This window comes from Clarias gariepinus, chromosome 15 (assembly GCF_024256425.1).
Source record: "Clarias gariepinus isolate MV-2021 ecotype Netherlands chromosome 15, CGAR_prim_01v2, whole genome shotgun sequence".
NCBI lineage: Eukaryota > Metazoa > Chordata > Actinopteri > Siluriformes > Clariidae > Clarias > Clarias gariepinus.
The window spans coordinates 26,260,398-26,286,796 of record NC_071114.1 but is presented as its reverse complement, the minus strand read 5'-3'; the positions used below and the strand labels follow the sequence as shown (position 1 = coordinate 26,286,796).

Here is a 26,399-nt window from a genome sequence, read left to right as displayed (position 1 = left end):
GAAAGCAGTGATTGATCAGTGCACGTCCCTCTCGAAAGACATAGACCGTGGCCAATGTGCTTTCTAGGTTCCTAGCTACAGGCGGCTGTTACATCAGGTAGGAATCGAACTCGCAATCTTCAAATGATAATGGTTTCAGTCTTTTATATACAAGTCTTACACATGTACCATGAAAAATACAAAGTAGTTAAAGGTTTTAAAAAGTACAGTTCCTGTTATCTCTCATGTTATACATACACACTAAATACAAATTTCCTGAACAGTATTTTTCTTAAGGTTATGTTTAGAAAATAATTACTGTTTACCGTTAAATTTAAAGGGTTGCTATTATGCAAAATTAATTTTTTAGCAAAGACATTTACATGGTGTGTACAAACAAACAAACATGAGTATTAACAGACACTTTAGCGAATCATTTTTGTAGTTCTGTTAATAAAAATAGTGTTGGTATTGTTTGATTGTAAACATTCAAATGTTTTAGAGCAACTTCCTCTATACTCTTTGAAAATAATGTCACTATTGGCCATAAATAATGTGCAAAATTTCAGGCTTGTTATGTACATTAGTTTTTACACTTTTAGATGCTTTTATCAGGGCACATGGCCCTAATTTTTCTTAAATAAAAAAAATGCAAACTATTTATGCTAAATGTGTGAAATTTTCATGATTGTTGAGGAGTAGGAGATTTCTTTAACTTCTGAAACAGAAAACCTACAGTTGCATATTTGTCAAGTTATGGCTTGCTGAAATATTTTGTTTGGATTTGTTCTTTATTGATCTTTATCTCTATGATAAAGAGCCGATAAGATCGTCCAAATGTTTATATATTACTCATGCTGCATTTAAAAAAATAATAAAAAATTTCGCAACAAGGTGTACTGTATGTCTAAAATAACTCAAACTTTCAGATATATTCAAAAATTTCAGGCCTATAAATAGCTATATTTGAGAATATACTTCTACCTTTCTACCTTGATGGTTTCCAAGCACTAGTGAAACTCTGGGATAAGTGCATTAGTGTAGAGGAGTTTTTACTCTCAGGACCACGCTGCACAATCAAGTCCCGGTTTGACTTAAGCGCTGTTGTATTTCGACAGCACATGCTACATCGTTCGCGATTGTGTTTATACCAGGATTTACAACTAAAATCATCCATATTAGTAGAAGTGCCAGTTGTGTACAATGTTGTACAAACACATTCGAAATCTTTTCTCCAAGCCTCACTAAATCTTTCTGCTCTTATTACATTATAATTACCAGTCATTTGGCTGAACTTAACTCATTAATGTGGCTAATACCACTCCAAACTAATCACGGGGCTCCAGCTGTCTGAGCGCATTACAGCCTGAGACTGAGTGCCTCTCTCCTTCCTCTTTCCTTCAACGCTCGCGTCTGCTGCAACTGGCTTAAGCGAACTGACATGATGTGACAATGTAATAAAAACCTCCGAGTGCAGTGCCCTTCCCCCCCTTACGAGTACGAGCACAGCTATCACATCGTACCTCTGCTCAGCCTCATACCGTCACTCTGAGGCCTGTCATAATGCCAGGGAACCGATCTTTCCTGTGTGTGAATGCAACTGCTCATTTAAATTGTGAATGTGGATTTGAATTATGCATAAGTGTGTCATAATGGTGAACCGGAGGCTTAGAAATAAAGCAGTAGGATACTGAATGTTTTCGCTTTTCCCTCCACCGCTGGCTGAATGCCGTTTGAATTTTAACAATGTTAAATGGGTTCAAATGCTCAACACCGCGGAGCTCGAAGGATAATACAGTGTTAGCTTGTGTCTTTTTTTTTTTTTTAACACCCTGTGATACTGAAGACGAGTCATTCAATAAGCATTTCCCAATCCTAGATTTAAGAAATATACCCTCACCGGCCACTTCATTAGGCACTCCTTGCTAGTACTGGGTTTTGTCTTTATAACTGAACAACGTGCTGGAAACATTCCTTAGAGATTTTGGTCCATATAGACATGATGGACCATGTCTATCCATCATGATGACATGGATAGACAATCATGTCTACCCATGCACGCAGTGGCTGCAGGTTTGTGTTCTGATCTGCTGTTTCACCAAATCCCAAAGGTGCTCTATTGCATCGAGATCTGGTGACGATGATCTGGTAAGATGATGAGCGGACATGTTAAGGAAACCAGTTTGAGATGATTTTAGCTCTGTTAGCCTTCTGGTCTTAAAGGGATGGACATTCTCCGCAACAATACTCAGGTAAGCTTTGGAATTCAAATGATGCTCAATTGGGACTAAGCCAAAAGTGTGGCAAGAAAATATACACACTCCATTAAACCACCACGACCAGCCTGAATCAATGATACACGGAAGGAAGGATCCATGATTTCATGTTGCTCCCACCAAATTGTAACCCTATCAACCTAATGATCATCCTTCATCAGAACAGGCAGTGTTTTTTTACAATCTTCTGTTGTCCAGTTGTGATGAACACATTCGAAATATACCCCCCAGTTTCCTGTTCTTAGATGACAATAGCAGCACCTGATGCGGTCTTCTGCTGCTGGCAGCCATCTGCTTTAAGGTTCAGCGTGTTGTGTGTTCAAAGATGTTCTTCAGGCATACCTCGGGTTGTAACGAGACATTATTTGAGTTACTGTAGCCTTTCTATCAGCTCAAACAAGACTGGCAGACCTCCTCTGACTTCTGGCATCAACAAGGAGATCTGATGCTCGGTTTGAACTTCAGCAGAAGTCTTCTTCTTGACCATGTCTTCATGCCTAAATGCCTTAAGTTGTGCCATGTGATTAGCTGATTAGATATTTGAATAGGGGTACCTAGCCAAGTGACCAATGGTTGTGGTTTGTGCGCTCTCGAATACTGAATTTCAATTTAAAAATCTACACCGATCAGAGAATTTCATTACAGGGTGCTTAAGCAAGACACGCATTGTAATATAATGGTTAGACATGAGCTTCATTAACTGGAAACGTTCCCATGGCTTGTAACGTCTTAGCGCTAGATAGACTCTTCAAATCGACAATTTATCCCGCCATTTTAAACTGTAATTATACAAACAAGCGTAAGTAATGAGTGATTATATAAAATCTGTTAGATAAAATTAAATGCGTTAGCTTGCCTACCTTTTTACATCACTGTGTAGATTGATTAACTCAGTTATAGTGCATTTGTTAATTGCTTTCACTGTTCATTAAAAATGTGAGATGAAACTGAAATATCAAACACACAATACTGTGTAAATTATGCTGTTTAGCACGAGCACAAAGCAGCAAAGTGAAGATAGAAATAACAGGAGTGAAGGTATGTAGGTTTAAATTCTTACCGGTACTATGCTTTAGGAGAATAAACCATGGAGGTGGTGTACAGTTTTGTAAATCTTCAAAGTTTCTCTGTCTATTTCCACCTATTCTACTTTAGAAATACAATATAATCTCAGTTAACTTCTGGGTTAAGTGGTTAAATCTCAAATAGCATTAAATATAAAGCCTAGTGCGCTATGTTTGGTGCACAATCCATTGTTCCACACACCAATTAGTGCCCTTGAGCAGAGAGATTTGGGATTCAGCCTTGTGTTAGAAGCTATTTACAGTAGGTTTGTAGCCGTAAATACATGAACATGGGTTGTTGAGGGACGATTTAGAACGACTTAGAAGCGATTATTAAGGAGTCAAAGGGTTGTTTAAGATGATGTAAGGCTATCAGATGTATGTTCTTACCAAAAGTGCTTCTGTGACTGGTTGGGAATGTGGGTTTTGGCAGGCAGCTGCTCTCTCCTCAGTATGGAGAAGAGAGCAGCTGCCCGTACAGACATACAGACCGTACAGACCTACTTTTACATGGTTAGTGTAATGAATGATTATTAGAACATCCAGTTAAACGACACAACAAACTGTGGTATATTATACAGTAAATAATAAGAGGGTTGTACCATGAGGCATGTAGCTCGTGAGTCCTGTGGTTCAAGCGCTCAGTGGATACACACATTCATTCTTATCGATGCTCAAAGGGGCATAAAAAAAAGACAAGTACTATGTCATATTGTGTAGAGCAGCACTGTGTCTCTCAGCCTCAGCAATTTGACAGAAGTTTGTATTGTTGTATTTTCTCGCATCAGTGCTCCGGCACTACAGCGCACATGAGCTTCGTACAGCTACTCTAAAGTGAAGTGTAAGCATTCCTCTAGCACTTTCAAGTGATACACAGGAGGAAATTCAAGCTGACAAGAAGAAGCAAAGATTTAAACCATCTTTCTGTTTGTTTTTTACATAGCTTTATTTTTGCGTGTTATAATGAGTTTGTTAGCTCATTTGTTTGGTACAAATTCAAAATGTCAAGACATTGATTTTGAGCAGCCGGGTTCGACGGTTTAATGTAAAGCAGCAGGAAATCATTTGTTACTTGTACCGCTAACTCTGTGGAGAATATTTGGAATTGTGGCTCACGATCGCTGCTACACGCCAGGAACTAGTGTCCAAAATTACGAACCAAGGATATGATTTTTGCAACGTGAAAAATTTAGATTACACATTTTATTTACCTTGTCAGTTGTGCATTTTTTTCAGATTTCTCAGTGAGAAAAACTATCATACTTAATGTGTAGGCTAATAAAAAAAAAACATCCGGCGTGCTAGCTAGCTTTAATAGTGGCGCACTCATGTTATATCTCATTGAATGTGTTCGCTATGGAAAGATGAAACGCATACCGTTTTATGTTAAAATCCTTAGTGACTAAAGGAAAGCATTGTAAACTGCTATATTTAGATTGAGATTAGTAATTTGTAAGTTTCTTTGTTAAATTTTTGTCATGCCTTATAGCATGCTAATTCCAGGCATCATGTTTAATTCTGTATTGCTTTAATGAAATAAATAGTTTCATTTTTTATTAGTAATATTTGCAATAAACAAGCCTTCAGCCATAAACGAGACTTCAGCCATGCGCTTTTACATAACAGGAAAAAAGGCTTTTACATAGGGACATGACATAGGAAAAAATTTTATCGATAAAGCAATGATGAACGAATTTAGTGATTAGGAAAACTGAGTATTTATATATTCTTAAAAATGATGACGATACAATTAAATGATCAAATGTAGTGTTTAATAATATAATAGTGTTTTAATAATATTCCATTTCCAGAACTGGGTTTAAATCTGCAAAAACAGAGAGTTTAATTACACATGAACGTATGTTAATTGTGTATAATCATTTGTAGAAATTATGAAATGATTTGTTTTTATAATTTTTATAATTTTTTTTTTTTTTCAGATTTTCTTTTTAAAAGTAAAAATATATAAAAAAATGTATACTGGAAGTATATCTATCCATCTCTATCTATATCTATCTATAAAAGCTGCATATTCGCAGTTGGGTATCTGATGCCTTATAATGTTTTTGCAAGGTACTGTATATCACATAATTGCCAGGATAATTTAATGTTCTAGCTAAGGTCAACTCTTAAAACCCAGAGCATTTTAGCCATTTTTAGCATTTAGGATATATATAAAACTCCGGATTGTGCAATAGAGAGTGACGCATCCTTTTGTTCAACAAACCTAGGCAATATGATGAGTTGAATTTTTTTTCATTGTAACCAACTGTACAAACATGACTGAGCAAAATAGTTTAGAAAAAAATTAGTCACACTAGCAAAGAAACTGCTGCACATATTTTTTTCTTGTAAGAATATTGGAATTTTTTAATTAAACATTATTTGAAAATTTCTAAAAACATCTATCTATCTATCTGTCCATTTACCAAAGTTTTTTTGGCTGGAATACTAACATCTGGAAATCAGAAATGTTTTTGTACTTTCTTAATAATGAAGTTATGAAATAAGCATGTATAACAAAGTTTATACATAAGAAAAAAAATAGATGCCTAAGAATTTTTCATAGTACTGTATATATGATTGTTTTTATGATCATTGTTTTTGGTTGTTTCTGTATCTAAAAATACAGACGTTTGGTGAGTCAGTTTGATGTGTGAAGCCTCCATGTCATCAGTTCCTTTTGTTGATCAATGCTGCGTTGTCGTGCCGCTTCAGTTTTAAGCGTTAATAGAATTTAACTAGTAATTAAGCTAGTAAAACTGACTCGTTATTTTACTCGTGTTATCTATATTTCTGACGACACTTTCAAGAAGTGTCATCAGGAGAGGTTTTTTTTTTATATCACTGCCAGTGAGAAATCTTTGAAGGGAACGTTGTAAGATTATACACATGGTTGCATCATCTATTAAGTGTCTGTTGTTTTATATATTTTTATCTGTTCTGAAAATATCTCCCTTAAGAGCAATAATGCTTTAGTCACGGCACTTGAAAAAGGGTATGTTTCCTTAGGGTGTGTTAAGCTGCATGCCGAACCTCCAAGCTGAACATGACTGACTGAACATCTTGCTGTTTTTATTCATTAATTTAATTTTTTAAATCATTCGTGTCATTTCTTTTATTTAAATCTTTGTTTTATGTCCAGAGAATTTATATACGTGGTGTACGTTGCGCATTTCGTCCGCGGCGTTGCTGCTTTTATTGAGGCTTCTCATTTATATTCCTGGGACATCTCTAATTATGGATCGTTAGATTTTATTGGCGTCTCGCTGCGAACAAGCGTCTCGATGGCTCTCCATTTCCATATGCAAAAACCCCACATCTATCCATTCAGCCACGCACCACCCGCACACCCACCGCCCTCCTGCATTAAAAGCGCTTTTGTGTGCTGCTCGCTCGTTGGAGCTCCGTGTGAACCGCAGGCCAGGATGCGATGAGTAAGAGGGGGGTGAAGGGGGAAGGGAAGGCGAGGTTGATGATGAAGTAGCAGCAGTGCCGCGGACACAATGCGCCCGTTATTGGCCCGACTCCCTAGCTGCACTGTGGGTAATAAACTGCTCGGCAGCAGACCCCCAAACAGAGCAGCAATCAATGGGAAATTATCTGGCCGGATCGATATCCCAGGCTCTTAGAAGTTGCCTCAGCAACCTGTACGGATGCCGAATGCTGGAACTCGGCATTTACTCAGCCCAGCTTCTCAAGTGCTCATCTGTAATACGCACTTGTCGTGTTCTTAATATCGCATGCTTATTGCATCCGCTGGCGTACTCTTTCATCTCCAGGGCTCGAGCTATATTAAAAAGAACGAGTTCATCTCTGCATCAACATCGAAGCGCTCACGGAAAAGACGGATTCCTCGACCCAGCGTCTCTGATTTGTTTGCCCCGCGAACATATCTGACTTATTCTGTCACGTCTGGCGGCACAAGATTCCCTCACGTCTTTGCCAGTACGCTTTGAAAACCTTTGACGGAGGAGAGTGCTCTCGGACAGCTTGTTTACGTTCCCCGTTTCCCCTCGAGCTGAGCCCTAATGAGACAAGACAGATAAAAAGAAAACAGCTGACGAGAGCTGCTGCGTTTAACTTACATCACGCTCTCAGATTCCCGGGCCTGACTGCGTAATTACGCCCGTCAGCGCCAAACCGTTCGCTTGTGGAGCCAGAGGTGGCGGGGTGCGTTAGCTCTACGTGCTTTTGCAATGAAATTCTTAATCTGGAGAGTCATGTTTTTCACTGATGTACTTCATGCTCTCTAATAAAGTGTACCAGTGGTTTGAGGACAGGATATTTGCATTCTCAACTGAGGCTCAAAAGCTTCTTTAACGTACCAGTCAGACACAGAATTAGGTGAATAGCAAGAAATAAATCTTATTGTTAAAGATTAGCCTTTTTATTTACATCCACGTTCAAGATACCTCATCAGGACCGGGTGCTGTTTTAGATTGAGGCTGCAATCCGAAAAAGTTTATTAAGTTCTTACCTCCGACTAGGCAAAAACAGGCAAATTTGAAAAGTCTGAACAGTTTCCTAAACCCTGAGCTCAGCAATCGAAAATAAAATGGCTGCTCACAGCATCAACACTTCTTTAGGTTTAAATATTGTATATATTAGCATTCACTTCCGAACAATCAACGAACAGACATATCATCTTGTTAAATCTGTAAATATACCTCACTAACATTAGTTAGCTAGATTATTACTAGTTATATGGAGCTGCTGTTATTTTCCCCCACTTTGTACTTTAAACGCAAAATTGGATAAAACATATCAAGTTTAGGCTTCCCACTCTCGAGATCATGCTATGTTTACAGTATGTATGTTTTTGTAGATTATAATTGTTTTAGATGATAGATTATTCATGTTTTTTGTTTGTCTTAAGCATTTACTGAGAGGTCGTGATAGCACCATTTTCGACCTTGTGGATTTGACGTACAGTTGGCAATAATCTAGCTTGCTAACAGTAGCAGCCAGTTGTATAGTCTGTTTTTATGAATTTAACAAATAAATATTGTTGATCGATTTTGAAGCAAATACTTGTATACTACAAAATGTTGTAGTACAAACTTTGTTATAGATTTTTTTTTCTCTAATTTTAGGACTTTATTATTGAGTCAGTACGAAAAACATTTCTGATTTTTAAACACCAGAATTCCAACACAAATTTTTTTATTTTTAATAAAATAAAATTAGAAGTTTTAGGAAAAATACTTGTGTGCTAGAAAGGAAAGCAGCACATTATATAAGTAAGTTTTGCATGCAAACAAGAAGCAGGTGCAACAAGGCAAAGTCTTTAGAAGAGCTGTGGGTGGTTCTGCAGGATGCAGAGTAAAACTTGTGCAAATTGTACTTGAGACTAAAGGGTCATCAAAGTGTCGTCATACCAAATACTGACTTTATTACTGTTTACTGGGCTTTATAGTTCATTTATTTATGTATTTATTTTTGAACGCGAGTACCTAAGACTATATACAGTATAACTCTTTAAAAGTGAGGTCAGCTGTTTTGACACCACTTTAAATTTTATAAATATGGTTAAAACTTAAAGAAAGGGTGTGATCTTAACCAGAACTAGTCGGGGTACACCTCGGATGGGTTGCCAATCTATCTTAGGCCACACAAGCACACACACACACACACACACACACACACACACACACACACTCACACACTCACACTCTCTCTATGCAATTTGGAAACACCAATTAGTGTCTTCTGCATGTGTTAGACTGTGGGAGGAAACCGGAGTACCCAGAGGAAACCGATATAGCATGCAAACTCCACACACAAAGGAAACGAACCCTCGACTCTAAAGGTGTGAAGACACGGTGCTAAATGAAAGTGGAAACCCAGAGTCTAACAAAACTTTATTTTGTCCCAATGCACTCCTGTAATTTCAACTAGATGCAACGCGAGCCTTTTTCTCAAGCTTTCTCTAATAAAAATAGAAATAATAATAACGTTCCTTCTATTCGTATCTGTATTGATATTCGTTTAGAACACATTTAATCCGTATAATGTGCCCTTTTTTGTTAAATCCTTTGCTTACAAGGTTTTATATATACACAGTGTGTATGTATGTGTGTGTATATATATATATATATATATATATATATATATATATATATATATTTCATTTTATTGTGTTTTAGCCGTAATAGTATTCCTTAAAAGCCTTTCACTGTAAATTTAAACGGGATGCTGATGCTTGCTCATGATCCCATAACGTTATCGATTCTCGACAGTGCAGAATGCTTCAGGCCACCATTATGTCGCATTTCCAGTCTGTGAAGGGGAAAAAAGAAAAAGCCTTTAGCTTTCAGGCCGAGCCGGCCACCTGACGACATGCGAGGATCCCGGGCTCGGATCACATTAACTGGCCTTTTGTGCTCTGGAGCCGAAATGCCTCCAGGGTCTTTAAGGTTAACAGCTAGATAACAACCCTGAGCTTTTCTTGGGTTAATTGCGGATTCAGGATTTGGTCGGAGTAACGAAACGCACTGAGAGCTTGTTTTTCCTCGACACGGTTGGATATTGGTAAATTGGAACTCTTTATCTGTCTCGGGATCGATCTGGGCAGTAATAGCATCTTACGTTTCTCTGTCAGAGGAAATTAGTTTCCCAGGCTGGTACCATTTAACTCGCGGGTAAGATTGATACTCGTGTCAGATTTGTTGGTTGTTACTTTGACACGTGATGTGATATCTTATAAGCTGGAATTCTCTGTGTATCGACTCTCGTCATGTAAACACTTGATTATTTTGCGCCTTGTTGTTGTGTTACTGAGTGGCGGTGATGGTATCCCGGCCCTCAAGGCACTGTTGCTGTATTTCTTTGCTGTGTTACCACAAGATTGTTGGATTCTCAAATCTGATGGGTCACGAGGTGTTGATTCATTTTCTATAACAGCAGCTCTGATATAAACACAGTTGTATTGTACCTGCACGGCCACAGTTAATATACAGATTGTAAAATGTGTTGTTTAACTAAGAGAACCTCATTTATGGAAGGAGTCTCCAGTGTCATGGAAATTTCATTCATTCCAAGCCACCCTTTTTTTGTGTATGTGTGTGTGTGTGTGGGAGGATTTATCATTCATCATCACACCTAGCTAAAAAAAAAAAAGAAGCTAATTTTGTTTTTAACAATGCAAAGTGTAAAGGAGTTTCGACAAAGAATCAAAGCAGAGTCCGGGCCAAGTTCAGAAAACAAGACGTGGCTTTCGAGGCATTTGATGCACAATTGTCAACAGCATATGAACGATGATGAGACAGTTATTTATGTAGCTTTTATGTATGTTCTAAACATTGGAAGTCCTTGAAACATATTTTAGAGTTTATAGCATTTCACTATGTTTTGCTAGTTTAGTGCGGTGCATGTTTTCGTTTTAATAAACAACATAACGTTCAAGATAAATACTTGTACAAACTTCTAAATACAAATATCAGCAGTACATCTTGACACCAATTTATTAATAATAGCTTATTGAGCAATATCACACGAGAGTGAGTTCTGTACTGCTGGATATAGCACGGCTGTAATGAGATCCTCAAAGTGTTTGTTTAACATGACTTAATGTCATCAGATGTCTTGAAAGTGCTGATAGTGTTTCCGTGACTGGTTTTGATCAATGTTTTTTTGTTTGTTTTTTTTTAACTAAAAAAAAAAAACATGAGAAAACACCACAAAAGAGAAAACAAAACCAACCCCCCCAACACCAAACACAAGGATGCCACAACAATCAAATGTCCATAAAAATATTTTTTTATAATATTAATAAGTAATCTTCCCCACACCCTTCTTTTACAGTACAATATTATCTGCGTTCAAAAGTTAAGAAAGGCTGCCAAATATTATAAAATGTGCCAGTAGACCCTCTAACGGTATACATAATTTTCTCCAGTTTAGGACAGTACATCACTTCCCTTATCCAGCGGCTAAATGTTGGTGGTCAGGGTCTTTCTATTCAGTCAATATCAGTGTCCTAGCCAGGAGGGAGCAGAAGGACAATATTTAAATTTTCCTTTGGTTAAAACTAGCGTTTTCTGCACACCAAACAATCCAATAAATGGATTGTTGTCCAAGTTGTCCAGAAAAAGTCTCAAAAATATTGGTCCAGAACATGTAAAGTCTTGCACAAGTTCAGAACATACGCAGCAGAGTTGCAGGAGCCTGGTATTTATATCAGCTTGAATCTTTAGGAGCCTGGTATCTATATCAGCTTTAATCTCATCCATGAATAGTTTTGAAAGTGTTTTTGTCGGACAGCTACTCTCTCTCCTTTCTGCAACCGACACTTAGTGTAATTAACGATTGTACAACACCTGGGACGTGCAGTGATACATCTAGTGCTGTAACCGTCCATTATCACCACCCATGAAATGGCTCTCGTCCAATCAGATTGTTCGGTTGGAACTAAATGTTGTATACAGTCAACCCTGTGAAGTCGCGGTTCAGAGTTTGCAGCCTCAGTTAGCTCGTTAGCAGATTTTTTTCTCAGAACCTGACTAATAATTAGTTACAGAAACCCCTGCAATTTTGCGGAAACCACAAATATTTTCTGTAATTTCTTTATGGCTTTTAACGCTAAACTAGTAAGAACAATATACTTTACTAATTTTGTAACATAAATATTAACGTAAATTCAGCTACATTTCCTTATAAAATAATACCTAATAATACTGTATAATTTTGTTAGTACTGTAGAGAGAACAAAGAAGAGAATGTGGCGTGGGATGATAAATTATTACCGTATTTACCCTACAGTACTTGGACTAAAGAATGTTTGCATGAGTTTCAGTACATATAGGGGTAGTATCTGTAGTTTACATTCTAGCACTGCGGGGGACACAGCAGTACAGTACTGTACAGTACATGGGTTTACATTTACATTCTTATTTTTTTTTTTAAGGGTAATGTATTAAGCTGAGTTTAAAATGAAATGAAATTGCGTATTTAGGGGTTTAACCTATAAAAATAGGAATTTATAGGCATTTTTTTAAACACATTCAAAATTCGTGTTTTTTCACAATTTTTGCGGGTGCTCGAGAAACGTTAACCCTGTGTGTATTTCGGGGGTAAAAAGATTTCAAGCGTGGACACACACCTTTGTGAAATGACACACCCTTAGTCTTAGCAGCTGTTATTAAATAATGCGCTCTATACGTACAGTAAGAACCGTTTAACTTATCTACTTTAAAAATAGTTTGTTAGCTCGTAAAGTACAGAACACACAAGCATGTAAGTAAACAACGTCACGGTTATAAGAATAAATACCACCAGGATGTAGGGTCGAACACATTTCTGCTAAGGTACATCCTCACATTTCCTTTAACATACAGTATTATCATCTTTAATAATATTTGAAATGAAACGGCACAACCTTAGTTAACCTCCCTCTCTTTTTCTGAAACTATACATAATCAGTGTAATGGTAATTATTATTAAGTTATGAATCTTTCCATATATACACATATATGTGTTTGTGTGTATATATGTGTGTGTGTTGCAAATTGAAGCAGAGGTGAGCTAGCCCACAAACAGCGCAGAACGTCCCTAATACCGCTCACTGTTTGCTAGCTAAATGTTTTTAGTCCTCTGGAGGAAAAACCTCTGAATTAAATTAAAAGTTAGATCCAGGATTATTGTACTTAAAAGGTGAGTGAAATATGCTTTAGAGATGAAGTCGCATGAGACTATAAATGGTTTTGTTTAACAAAGAGATGTGAAGGAATCAATACATTATGTTTTTAGTATTGTAAAAGGTTGGAAGGCTTATTCATAACAAACGCTGGGTTATTTGAAATTTCTGTTCTATCTCTGGCATGTTATTTTTGGTTCTACCTACGGTCTTCACTCCTGCAGCTTTTTTTTTCTCTTTGCCGCTGAAGCTTGATCTGTCTCTAACCTTCCCCTCCCCCTGTCCGTCTCGTCTCTTCCACAGGGAAGCTGGAGAGTCAGATTCACCAAAGTGCCAAGCGGGGGTTGATGCAGCCAGCCTGACCTCGACAGGGCCGCGAGGACCCGAGCTTCCAGCCATTGGGAGAAGGCGGAGCTGTCACACTACAGCGCCATTCCTCAGGGGACGCCGTTCCCCACACGCGGGACAGAAAAGTACACACTCTGTACAAACTATGCATTTCCTCTTGTAAAATTTTGGCTTGTTGATTAAAAACGACCTGAAACGACCTCATCGCTCATCTCGTCGCAGTTATTTTACACCACAATGTACACCAAAAATTTCCTCCGGGTAGGTGGAGCCAACGCGAGCCGCTCGGCTGAGCACGGAATGTCCTGCGCTAGCAAAGAGACGATTGTGCTGCAGGGCCGCGTCGGAGCTAGCCTTCTCGTTCGGGCTACAATGGCAGTCACACAGTCAGAAACACTTTTACTCTCTCTCTCTCTCTCTCTCTCTCTCTCTCTCTCTTCTCATTCTCTTTAAAGTGATTGAGGAGCCTCTCGGTGACACAAGCACCTCGGCACCAGAAAGACCAAACAACTGGGCCAAACGACTCTCCTTAATGGCAGCTTTCAGGAACAGAACAATGGCACAAATGCACGAGCTGTTAAGGTTTTTTTGTCCCCCCTTTCAACCACAGTTAAGAAAATTAAGGGTTGGCTCATGGGTCGTATTAACTCCCAACTCTAAAATCACAGCACTGATTTACTTCAATAGATTTCAATTCAGTCGAACTGTGTTTAGACTTTTGAGTCTAGACTTTAGACCTTCTAGAGTTTTGCACTTTAATGTTACACTGAGTGAATGCACGCCGAGTATTAAATTCAATTCAATTTTATTTGCATAGTGTTTTTAACAGTTGTCATTGTCACAAAGCGGCGGCTTTACACACAATCAAAAGAAATTACAGAAGTTTGTATGAAATGTAAATGTGTATGAATCAAAATGATCAGATGAATAATGAAAGTAAACTTCTTAATCCAAAAATAGAAATTAAAACAAACAAAAATGATCCTGTTTCAAAAGCAAGTAGTTTTTTTTTTACACTTAGTGAAAAAAAAAAAAAAATAATAATAATAATAGAAATGCACAAAAACCACAGTTGGTTCTTTTGAACCTGATTAATGAGCTCATGTTACAGGAAACTAATCAGTGATGTGATGGTGTGATGCATCCGTACTATCTGGAAGTTGATTATTTTCCAATTATTGCATGTTTTTTATTCTTTTTTTATCACAAGAAGTCCGCGTTTGTAATGTTTTATATACTGTACACGTTGCTCGTATTATCTAATTATAATATAGATAATTCTGTTCATGTAGTGGAATTTTTTTTTTTTTTTTTTTTGCAAAACAAGTTAGTCCTATTTAAAACATACAGCATCTATGAGCTGTTTTGTTCTTGTTTTAGTTGTTTGTTTGTTTTTGGTTCACATGAGCTTTTTAGACTTTGTCCACCTTTGTACTGTGTGTAGTCTTGTTTAAACTTGATATTGCAAAATGACCTCATGTAACCTTGTGATTAGGCAATAGTTCAAAAAACAAAACACAACAGAGAGCGATGTGATGTTATAGAGTAAACTACGTGAAGGTTTTCCCTCAACCGTGTTGCCCGTCTTTAAGTAACAGGAAGTGTTTTATTCTCCTCCACGACCGGAGTTTGCTTAGTTCTGATTCCTTTTGACTTTTAGTATTTTTTATTCAGTTGAATTTGCGTTTAACACAGTCCACTAATCAAAGCTGGACATCGCTTATGCAAAAGTCATGTTATTTGTCATGTTTATTTAACCTAAAAATACAGATTTCACTGTATTGCAATACTTTTACAGCATTTGGGACACGCCCTCATCCAGAATGACTTGCATTATTTATTTATTTGTTTATTGTTGCTAATAACTTTTTCTTAAATATTCCATTATGAAGATACAAACTAATGCAATGCTTCAGGAGTTATGAGGGGACAAAATGAATGATGAGCAAATCACAGGATAATTACGTAAACAAAAACAAGGATCACACACAGTTAGTGTTTGCACACATGACTTCAACTGATAATCTCTCTACAGCAGCAGTCCAAGCATTAAATGTTCAAGGTGTAGCTTTATGATATCTGGCTGTGGCACGTTAGAAATTTTAAATATTTAAAAATATTTATTAATAATAATAATAATAATAATAATAAATAGGAATGCCAGACAGACGGGTATATCTTTCAAGCCAACTTTTTTAAATGATCTTTTTGCTGCCATTAATATTCTCTTTTGTTGTAAACGAAGACATATGTGATTTGCACTATTTACGGCTATTCCTCATTTATGTGTAAATGACATGATGTGGATTGATTTAGAAAAATTGAAACAAATGTTTTTCTACAAAGAGATACAATTCAAAAATTACTCGTTTATGTAACAACCTCTGCAGCGACCTTATTTCCCCTCTCGTCCATTCCAGCATTCAGCATCACCAGTATACTTATCATCAGCCTGATCATCTATCATCATTTGCACCTGTTTCTCACTGGATCATTCCTTCAGTTAGATTATTATATTTTTTTTTTGCTTGAATGTTTCAAAATTCACTGTGTGGCTTAACAAACAAAAAACATTCCTCAGGAACCGGACTAAAAATGAGAGCCACAAAAGTCCTTCAGGAAGCAGCCTGGAGAACTGCTCCTCAAGACTACATACAAGAAAGTCTGGCTTTTTGAAAGCACGATATGAATAAATGAGGGCTGGCTCAAGGCTTTTTGTACAGTTCTGTATGTTGTGTATTCAGCACCGTGCAGCAAGGATGAGCTTATCTCTCTCTTACTCTCTCTCTCTCTCTCTCTCTCTCTCTCTCGCTCTCTCTTCTGATTGAATCACAAACATAGAAACTTGTCCGAATGGTTTTCATCAGTTCCCGAAATCTTGATTTATTTATTTTTCTCCACCTTAATAAGGTAAAACCCTGTCTTTCCTTCGAGCCATCTAATCAGACTCGGCCACCTCACACCACCTACAGAGCTCAGGAGCTCCTCTTCTGTCTCGACACAAAAGCTCTTTTTAAAGATTGCCTGAAAGGAACCTGTGAAAGAAAGAATGAAAGAAAGACACTGACTTCACAAAGAGCTTCGGGAGCTGTGGGTGTGTGCTTCGCCCCACTCGGCCATGTGATCCTCGGGCCAGGTATTAAAATCGACTTCGACTCTTTTTTTTTTTTCCCCCTTTTTTCTTTACTAGTGCATTCTTGGGTTTGGTTAAACAAACAGCGTGGGCCATTAAATGCGCGATTCAGCTGTGTGAAGGAGCTAACTAGCTTGTGAATAGGCGGCACTTTGCATGTCAATGAGAGGGCCGTTTGAGAGAAAGCTCGAGGTTAGGGCAGGAACAGGAGCGCCGACGGAGACTCTTCCTGTTCGTAGTCGGCAGGCCTTCAGCATTTCCTCCCTCTCTGAATGGAGCCGGGAAAACTTCCACACACCTTTTTAATCCCTGTTTTTTTTTTTTCTTTTTTTTTTGGCCATCACATAACTCATAACAGGATCACGAGGTGGCTGAGCAGAAGTACATAAATCATCATTTTTTTCCAAACGACCAAGCCTTCTGGCGACGTTACAGGCAATAAATGTCACTCTCTTTTGGTTTCCAGAAATTGCAAGAAATTTTCTCCACTAAAACTATGTTATACATGTGCCGGTCAAAAATTATCCGCACTCCGGTTGTATTAAACTCCTGCTGGTCGTAGTGTTTTCCGTTCAGTGCTACCGTCTCCCTCGTCACTGCTGTGCAGGTCTGAAAGTCTTACATCGGTTCATCTGTAACTCTAATGATTTGCATGAAAGAACAGCAGTGTTTTTCTTCATTGTGGTCTGAGGGCCTGAGGTTGACCGAAACAACACACAGAAGAGTATAAACAGAAGCGTTTGGATATCTGAAAACAAAATGTTGGTCTGATACTCTAAAGAAGGTGAAAGTTTCTTGAAGAGAGTCATAATTGGCGACGAGACACGGATTCATTACTACGAGTCTGAGAGCAAACGGCAGAGTACGGAGCGGAGACATCCTCAATCGTCGACCGAGAAAAGGCTTAAAAGTCGGCCATCAGCTGTAAAATCCATCGACGCTTACAGTTTTCTGGGATTCTTCAGGGCCAGAAGTATTGGAACACCACCAGAAAAAAAGGTTCAACAACAATTAACAGTGCTCGTTACAGCGAGACGCTTATTAAAGAGCTGAAGCCTAAACTGCGTATTAAACGCAGAGGACTGATATCCGAGGGCGCTGTGATCTTGAATGATGATGCACGTCCGCACACTTTTGTCGACACTCATTCTGAGGTGTAAAAAACATCCTCCCTATAGTCCTGATCTCGCTCCTAAAGCAGCCATACAAGGATGAAGATTCACTTCTGATGAAAACTTGAAGACAGCGGCGCGTTCGCGGGTTCGCGGCTCAGCATAAACAATTTTTAAATGATTAAATCTGAGTCGCCTCGTTTAAACCGGGCATGAGGATAAATAAGCATGATGCATCAGTTTGGGATTTCAGCTTTTTCTATTTCGTCAACCTTGACCTGGAAGCCGTTATGAAATAAGCTCGTTTATTGAATTTAAAATTCAGAGGGGTAAAAGGATTTTTAGATGGGTTTCTTTTGACCCAGAGTGATAGCGAACAAATATGCACACGACGAAAACAGAATAAAATGAAGTAAACAAACAACAACAACAACAATGGGTGTGCGGTTATAGGAAAAGAATCAACAACAGACAGAGCCGTGTGATAAGGCCAGATCACATCATGTGATTTTTTTTTTTTGTCCAATAACAGCATGTCTCAGAAATGTTTCTTTATGTGTACACATGTATACAGCTTTGATGCAAGCCAGCTCATGTTATCTCGCGTCTTTCTCTTGAAGATAATAAGAAAAGAAGGACTATCTTATCGTGTTGCCAAGAAACCAGAACCTCGGAAAACAAAGTTACAGCTTCGTCTCGGACTGTTATGGAGCTCTGAAACAGGAGACTCCTTCCATCTGAATATCCCATTAAAAACAAATAAAAAACTTCAACGGCATGTTGGAGTGTTCAAGTCAAACCGGGACGTTTGACTGTGCAGAGTAACAAGACGCATTTATATGACTACACTAATGCACTTATCCCAGCGTTCCACTAGTGCTTGGACACCATTAAGCTAGAAAGTTTTCTCAGTATCGGACTGCCTGCTTCACATCTAAAACCCTGGCCTCCCAGGAACTCCTTTAATCTTCCAAAAGTGGAAATGTCTTGGAGCGAGCTCAGGACTGTATGGGGGGATGTGGCAGTAACTATCAATATCAATCAGTTTTACTGAGAAATTTCATCACGAGTCCCGGTTTGACTTGAACGCCCCTGGTCTTAGAACAAACAACCTGTGATTTGGAGCTGACGCTTCTGTCTGAGTTGAGAATTCACCAGTGAGGTGTTAGAACATGGAAAAGCTCTGTTGGTGTAAAGTCCCTGTGTTACTGTATTCGTCCTAACGCCCTGCCCCCCCTTGCGCTCTGCTGCTCCTGTGTGTGTGTGTGTGTGTGTGAGAAGGACATGAGGAAGCTCTCGGATCGAGTGTTACAGAACATTTCAGTCCTCTTGTTTCTCGCAGCACAGGAATCTGGGACATACGATGAAATTATTTCAGTGAGCGGAGAGACCGATTTATGAAACAGCGTAGGCGAGGAGTGTGTATCTACATTCCTGATGTTTTTTTTTTTTTGTTTGTTTGTTTTTTCCAATACACTTGAGATGTTTACAGTACAGCGGTGGGGAAAATATATATATATATATATATATATATAATCCATGTATCATCATGTTTCACTGCGTGAAAATGGTGTTCAGCTTCTGGAGCTTCATGGCCTGGGACATCTCCAGACCTCAACCTGATGGAGGACTGTTGGATGATGATCATGATGATGATGATGATGATGAAGGAGGCTGGAGAAGTCAAGAAACCGTCTTCTGTACACAATCTTCAGGAAACAGATAAGCAGGCATTGATTAGCGAGTCACACCAGACGTCTTTTTTCCACTCGACTGAAGAAGAAATGACTTCATAATCTATACTGAAATAAAAGAAAAACTATTTATTCTTATTATCTTAATTGTCATTATTAAAAAAATTTGGAATGTCATTGGGCGGCAAGGTGGCTTGGTGGTTAGCACTGTCGCCTTGCGCCTCCAGGATCCGGGTTCGATTCCCACCATTCGGAGTTTGCATGTTCTCCCCGTGCTTGGTGGGTTTCCTCCAGGTTCTCCGGTTTCCTCCCACAGTCCAAAGGCATTGCAGGTTAGGCTAACTGGCGTTCCCAAATTGCCCGTAGTGTGTATATATGTGATTGATTGGCACCCTGTCCAGGATGTATCCCGCTCTTGCCCTAAGTCTCCCGGGATAGGCTCCACCCCCAGCCCTCGCGACCCTGTATACAGGATCAACCGGAATAGCCGAGATGTGAGTGAGTGAGAATGTCATTAAAACATTCTCTTTTGTCCCGATACTTTTGGCCACTGCTGTAGTGTGTTTTCCAAGGCTGGCTTTCCAGCAGGACTACACTTCTGCAATGCAAATAAACTTCAAGGGAAAAACCCAACGTGCTTAGGTAAGCTTTTACACTGCACGGCTGCTTGAAAAACATACCCCATGGATGCACACATTTGTAGTCCCGAGTCGTCAGGGGCAAACTTGTTCATGTACAAAGGAAAAGTGTATTAAAATGGTAAAGATGAAGCACAAGCATAAACTGCAACAAGAGAGCGAGCCAAGATATAAATCATGTACTCACACACACACACACACACACACACACACACACAAAGCAGACACCACTCCCATCAGGATAGAACTGTTTCATTGTAGAATAAAGGTGATCGGTCAGAGGAATGGTGTATTGATTCGCAGTGATGCATTCCTCTTAGGGGAGAAATCGAGCCCAACCATTAAATGCCTCCAAAAGCACGACAAAGCCACATGAACCCATCACATTTTTGCTGGTTGCTCATCTATAGGAACGAAACATTAAAGATGGAACCTCTTTTTTATTTTTTTTGATTGGGTTCGATTCGCGGGTCGGGCCTATGTGCGTGAAGAATGTTCTCCTGGTGCTTGGTGGGTTTGCTCCCACAGTCCAAAGACATGCAGGGCAGGCTAATTACACCAGTGTGTGTTTTGGGGGTTGTTTGGGTGGGAGTACCTCCTGGTAATCTGGTTTCAGTCCAAAGACATGCAGAGTCGGCTAATTGGCGTTTCCAAATTGCCTGTAGTGTGTGAGAGAGTGTATGTGTGCCTGTGCACTGTGATGGATTGGCACCCTGTCCAGGGTGGACCCTGCATCAAGTCTCCTGAGATTGGCTCCAGGCCCCCTGCGATCCTGTACAGGACAGAGTATGAATGAGTTGATGTGGTGAAGTCTTTTTTTTTAATGTTTGTTTGAAGTGATTTGTGTAGCTTTGATGGAATGAGTCTCCAGTGTCACTGCTTTGTAAAATCATGCAAAAGTCTTTAGGCAAAGGAGTTTACCTGCCTACAAGCCTTCCTTTGATGTTCGTGCATACGAGTTCAGCTGTAATAATTTCGATGTGGTCAGTTTCAAGTGGTTTTATTTGAAATAAACGTTCCACAAAAAGCTTTTGTATTTATGACACCGAGGTGTCGTTTTACCCTTTCATGTGAAACAGTACTTATGGTTTCACACTAATCAAACAAACTGGACTTGGGGGTTAAGTGTGCTTGTGCCCAGATGTCTGATGTGAAAGCAGCCTTTTTTAGTGCATACTCAAAATGTGCATCAATTATAACCATCATCATCAAATTCGAATAATTTATTTTATTTTTATTTGTTACATAAACAGTCGTACACAGTATAATATGCAGTGAAAAGCTTTTACACCATCTGTGACCAAAAAATGTAAAAAGAAATTGGAGTATTCAAGTAAAGAATATGAAATAAGAATATAATAATATATAGAAAATATAGATAACTTTAAGATGTAAATAATAGACTCGCCATTACCATCACCACCATCAATCATCATCTTCATAAGATTAAATTCAAGTGTTTTATTTATATAGTGTTTTTAACAATGGTCATTGTTGCAAATCTGCTTTACCGAATAATTTTTTTTTAATCGAGTATAAAAAGTGTGAGAAAATACTTTGTGTAAATGGATATGATCAGTATGTTTGTGATGAGCAAGCCGAGGGCGATGGTGGTGAGGAAAAACTCCCTGAGATGGCAATAGGAAGATAAGATAAGACAAGATAAATCTTTATTGATCCTGAGGGAAATGCACATCATCACCACCACCATCATCACCATCATTCTTGTTCTTCTTTATCATCACCGCCATTCTTTACCTTCATCACCATAATCAACATCATTCTTCATCATCATCACCATCACCACCACCATCATTATCATTGTAATTCTTGTCCTTCATCATCATCATCACCATCATTCTTCATATTCACCACCATCATTATCATCGTAATTCTTGTCCTTTATTATCACTCTTATTCTTCATCGTCATCATCACCGTCATTCTTGTTCTTCTTCATCATTATCACCATCACCGCCATTCTTTTTCTTCATCACCATAATCAACATCATTTTTCTTCATCACCATCATTCATCATCATCATCGCCATCACCACCATTATCATTGTAATTCTTGTCCTTCATTATCATCATCACTCTTATTCTTCATCGTCACCACCATCCTCATCATCACCACCATCATTATCATCGTAATTATTGTCCTTTATCATCACTCTTATTCTTCATCGTCATCATCACCGTCATTCTTGTTCTTCTTCATCATTATCACCATCACCGCCATTCTTTTTCTTTATCACCATAATCAACATCATTTTTCATCACCATCAACATCGCCATCATTCTTCATCATCATCGCCATCACCACCTTTATCATTGTAATTCTTGTCCTTCATCATCATCATCATCACTCTTATTCTTCATATTCACCACCAACATCATCATCATCCTCACCATCATGGCGCACCACTGTGAGTGAAACAGGCGCTTGTCCGTGAGATCCAGTTTCCGGTTCTTATCTCGCGCCCGCTCCAGGATCCGCGCGGAATCGTTTCCTGGATTTCATGGCGCTCGCGCTTGCCGTTTGGGTTACATTGTATCTCTGAGCGCTCGCACGCGCGCGCGAGAGAGAGCGAGCGAGCGAGAGCGGACGGAGACCGGGAGTCAGCGCGCGCTCCAGAGAAACACACCGAGAATTATATATATATATATATATATACACACACACACACACATAGAGAGATATATGTCGAGAGAAACGTGTGTGTATCGAGACAGAAAGCCGGCGATGATCTAGTTTGAGACGGAAAGCGAGCGACTCGGCGCGATGTGGGATTTATTAACCTCGAGGATGATGAAAGGGAATGCTGTGATTCCGGTGTGAGCTCGCGCGGCGCCGTTTTCCGTTCCGTGTGATCCTGCAGAGAGAGAGAGCGCGAGAGCGCCATGGCTGCGGTCCAGCGGCTCTCCGGTGCAGGCCTTCCCCAGCTCTGAGCTCTGAGTGCTGGGTGTGTGTGTGTGGGGGATACCGCCGCCGCGCCTCGTGCTGCTCCGGGGGATTCTAACCTACAACTACCACCACCATCATCATCTTCATCATTATTATTATTAAGATTAATATTATTATTATTATTTAAATCCTGCATTTTTTCCCCACCTTCCCCTCATCTATGGAATGTACACAAGCCTTACAGTCTGGATAGGAGCTGATTGTGCCCGGGGTGAGTCCGCTTTCTGCCTCTAATCATCAGAAATGTCTCTTTATTTCCTCCCTTGTGCTGCTGGAAGGGATTTCTCACACTGTGGCTAGCTGCTAGCCCTTAGCATTTAGCATTTATAGCACTTAGCACGCTCCGCTCCTCTGTCTTAGCGAGCACGCTAACTTGCTACCTAGTTAGCTCATTAGCAAGGAAGCTAAGTCTCGGCTAAGTCTCCACTCCAGCAGTGCTGCTGCTGCTGCTCGTCTCACATGTTGCCTGCCTTAGCAGAGCTTTCACTTTGTTTGTTTTGTTTCTTTGTTTTTTTGTTTCTTTGTTTTTTTTTTTAATTTAGGGAAAAACCCGATTATGTAAACAATGTAGATTAATTAGGTGTTTACGAAGGTCACGCGAGACTCCTATAGTTTATCACTGAGTTTAACACAGGTTTTTTTTTTTTTGTCTAGCTAGATAGCTAACTGGTTGCTAGCATTGTGGAGCACAATAAAGGAGCTAGCTTTATCAGTTTCATTAATCTTAGACGTGGTATATGTGGAAATTAATGATGTTCTGTGTCTGGGAATATATAGAGTTTTGTCAGTTATTAATATTTTTATTTTTTTATCTTTGCTTTATTATATATATATAAAAACAAACCAGTTAGGACTAGTTACTTGCTAGTTAAGTTACACAACCCATTTTGTTATCCTTTCTTTTATTGTTTTTTACTTTCCAGCCATAAGTGCTACTGTTTTACACCAAAAACCTTTATTCAACAGATTAAGTACTAGTTAAGTACTACTATTAAAAACTTGAAAAAATTTTTTGAACTTTTGATGATCATCAATCATGATTGTTTCTACAAGTTTTGCATTTGCAATTAGAACCGTGATATTTAACTATTTCATCTAACGTATTGAAGTCAAATGTATTTTCCCTGGGATAAAGCCAAATAACAGGAAATGGGATTTCATTAAAAGGACGCTTACCGTTATTTATCGATCAACTCGAATGTATGTGTATATGCAGCAAAACCTCAAACTTAATTTATTCCCGAGGCGAGTTCTTTAGATGAAAATCCGTATTGCGATACAAATTTTTTTTCATAACAAATAATGGAAATGTAGGTCATCCGTTCCAGTCACCCAAAAATATTGTGTTACCGACAGTGTAAAAAAGAAAAAGAAACGCTGGTATTGTGGGGCGACTCTATTCTAACAGCTTTCGCTGACTGGGGAAAAGAAATCTTAAAATTTGTCAACTTGCTTTCCACCAATGCAAAGATGTTTTAAATGAACATAAGCTCCACTTAGCTGACATTTGGTTCGGTTTGTTTATTCGCATGCCTTAAAAAGCTTCGTATGCCTAATTTCTTGCTAAATTTCAATTCTTAAGGAAAAAATAAAAACATTTTGGGCATTTGTCTAGCAAGGTTTCACTGTGTGTGTGTGTAGGTAATCACCAGACTTTGCGTATATAATAAATAAAAGGCAGCCTTTTATGATTATATCATCACAAAGGTCCATATTGCTATTTCCATTTTATTGCGATTAATTGTGGAGCACTGATAATTTCATTCCCCTGTTCTTTCTGTTCCCTCTAACACTTCCTCTTGGTTTTGGTTCAGTTTAATTTCCACCAGACCTGATCTACACCACCGAATGATCAATTATCAGTATTACGCTTCTGACAATCATTTTCCCAGTAAGATTGCCTAGTTTAAATTTTTCAATTTTTCTTATGAAAGGTGGACAAATTAGAGTATTTGCATGAACCTGAAACTATGGTCTTTATGAAAGTTTATGCAAAGTGTCTGAAAAAAAAATCGCTGTAAACTCTTCTTTGCGGTATCTGTTACTGTTCACTAGCGTGGTTTTTTTGGTCATGTGACTCAGTACACTTTTAAGGAAAAAAATACTTCCAGGTTTTTCTGTGTACTGTATATAATTTCTTATGGGTCATTGACATGGTATACAAAACATTTTAAACCTAATAAACAGCCTAATTGTCCTGTAAATATTCAGCCATAAAAACAATGATACATTTTTTTGTGATTTTTTTTTTTTTTTTAAATCTTCATGTTAAAGTCGTCTAATAATAATTCCTCTATCTTACAAATACCTTTAGGGGGATAAAAAAATAAATCTTGTACAGTAGTCCTGGATATTTGCTTTAGTATAATCATTATTTATATCATAAATTGTTTTCAGGGAAATTTATATTAGACAATATGCAGTCTTCATAATAAAACCTTCGTATCCTGTGATTTGTTTTTAGTTTGCTTTTGTGTACATGTTTATTTAAGAAGACTCGCTTATGTGAACTGTAATTTATTGGTTTTAATTCATTTAAGTTGTTGCTTAGTTACATTTTCTGCGTTTTTATGTACAACTTCACACCGTCAAATTTATGCATTTATATTGAAAAAAAAATCCATGAATTGAAACAAGTAAGATTACTTTTTTTTGGTGCTAGAACAAAACTAATGGCACCCTGTTACTAGCAACAGCTGCGGTTGTCTGGAGTTGTCCTGGTATCTTTTAAGGAGTTTTGTGCTCGAGGCTAAATGGAAAAACCACATGCTAGTATAATCTTGAGAAGCACTGATGCCCCGTTTCATAGGTCGACATGACGACTGATACTTATCTTCTCATTGTAATGGATGAAAATACAGATATTAATATTGATCATTGTTTTTTTGTTTGTGTTTGTTTGTTGTTTTCAAAAACTTTTTTCTTTAAAAAGTTTTGCGAACTTTTTAAAGAAGGCTGTATGTTAGTGAATGACAATCCCATGAGGTGGCTCGGAGCACATGGCAGTCGTTCACAAGTCTCGAAGAGAGGAATACTTGATCCTTGAAAATTAATGGATAATTTGTTCCCAACTTGCAGAAGAGTCGCATCTGGCTGTGGGAACTGTACACACGATCATTCACTAACACGACTTGCACAATACAGGAAGTCAGCTGGGAGTTATTGCCACATTCCTGTACAGTCGCCACCTCACTGCTGCGTATTTTCACGTGTTTAAAGGAGTTCTTGGTAGAGAGGCCAAAGTTTCAGACGTGAATCATGGCTGAGAATTTTCTACCTTGATGGTATCCAAGCGCTTGTGAAACACTGGGGATAAGTGCATTAGTGTAGCAGCGGATTATATAGAGAAATAAGGGGACTCTCATAACTACGTTCTGTTATTCTGTACAATCAAAAGTCCTGGTTTGACTTGAACACCAGTTATCAAAAGTCCTGGTTTGACTTGAACACCAGTTTTCAAAAGTCCTGGTTTGACTTGAACACCAGTTTTCAAAAGTCCTGGTTTGACTTGAACACCAGTTTTCAAAAGTCCTGGTTTGACTTGAACACCAG

At 38.5% G+C, this 26,399-nt stretch overlaps 2 protein-coding genes across 3 annotated transcripts in view; both read left to right on the top strand.

The window, feature by feature from the left end:
* Positions 1 to 13,503, top strand: part of trip4 (thyroid hormone receptor interactor 4) — a 78,596-nt gene extending 65,093 nt beyond the window's left edge. The window contains exon 13 of the mRNA XM_053512622.1: positions 13,260 to 13,503. Coding sequence (XP_053368597.1) covers positions 13,260 to 13,318 — 59 coding nt within the window. The 3' untranslated portion in view covers positions 13,319 to 13,503. The remainder of the gene's footprint in view (positions 1 to 13,259) is intronic.
* Positions 13,504 to 22,483: 8,980 nt separating this feature from the next.
* LOC128543318 (zinc finger protein 609-like) overlaps positions 22,484 to 26,399 on the top strand; it is a 56,261-nt gene continuing 52,345 nt past the window's right edge. For both annotated transcript variants that reach the window (XM_053513708.1, XM_053513706.1), the window contains exon 1: positions 22,484 to 23,058. The gene's annotated coding sequence lies outside the window, so the exon portion shown is untranslated. The remainder of the gene's footprint in view (positions 23,059 to 26,399) is intronic.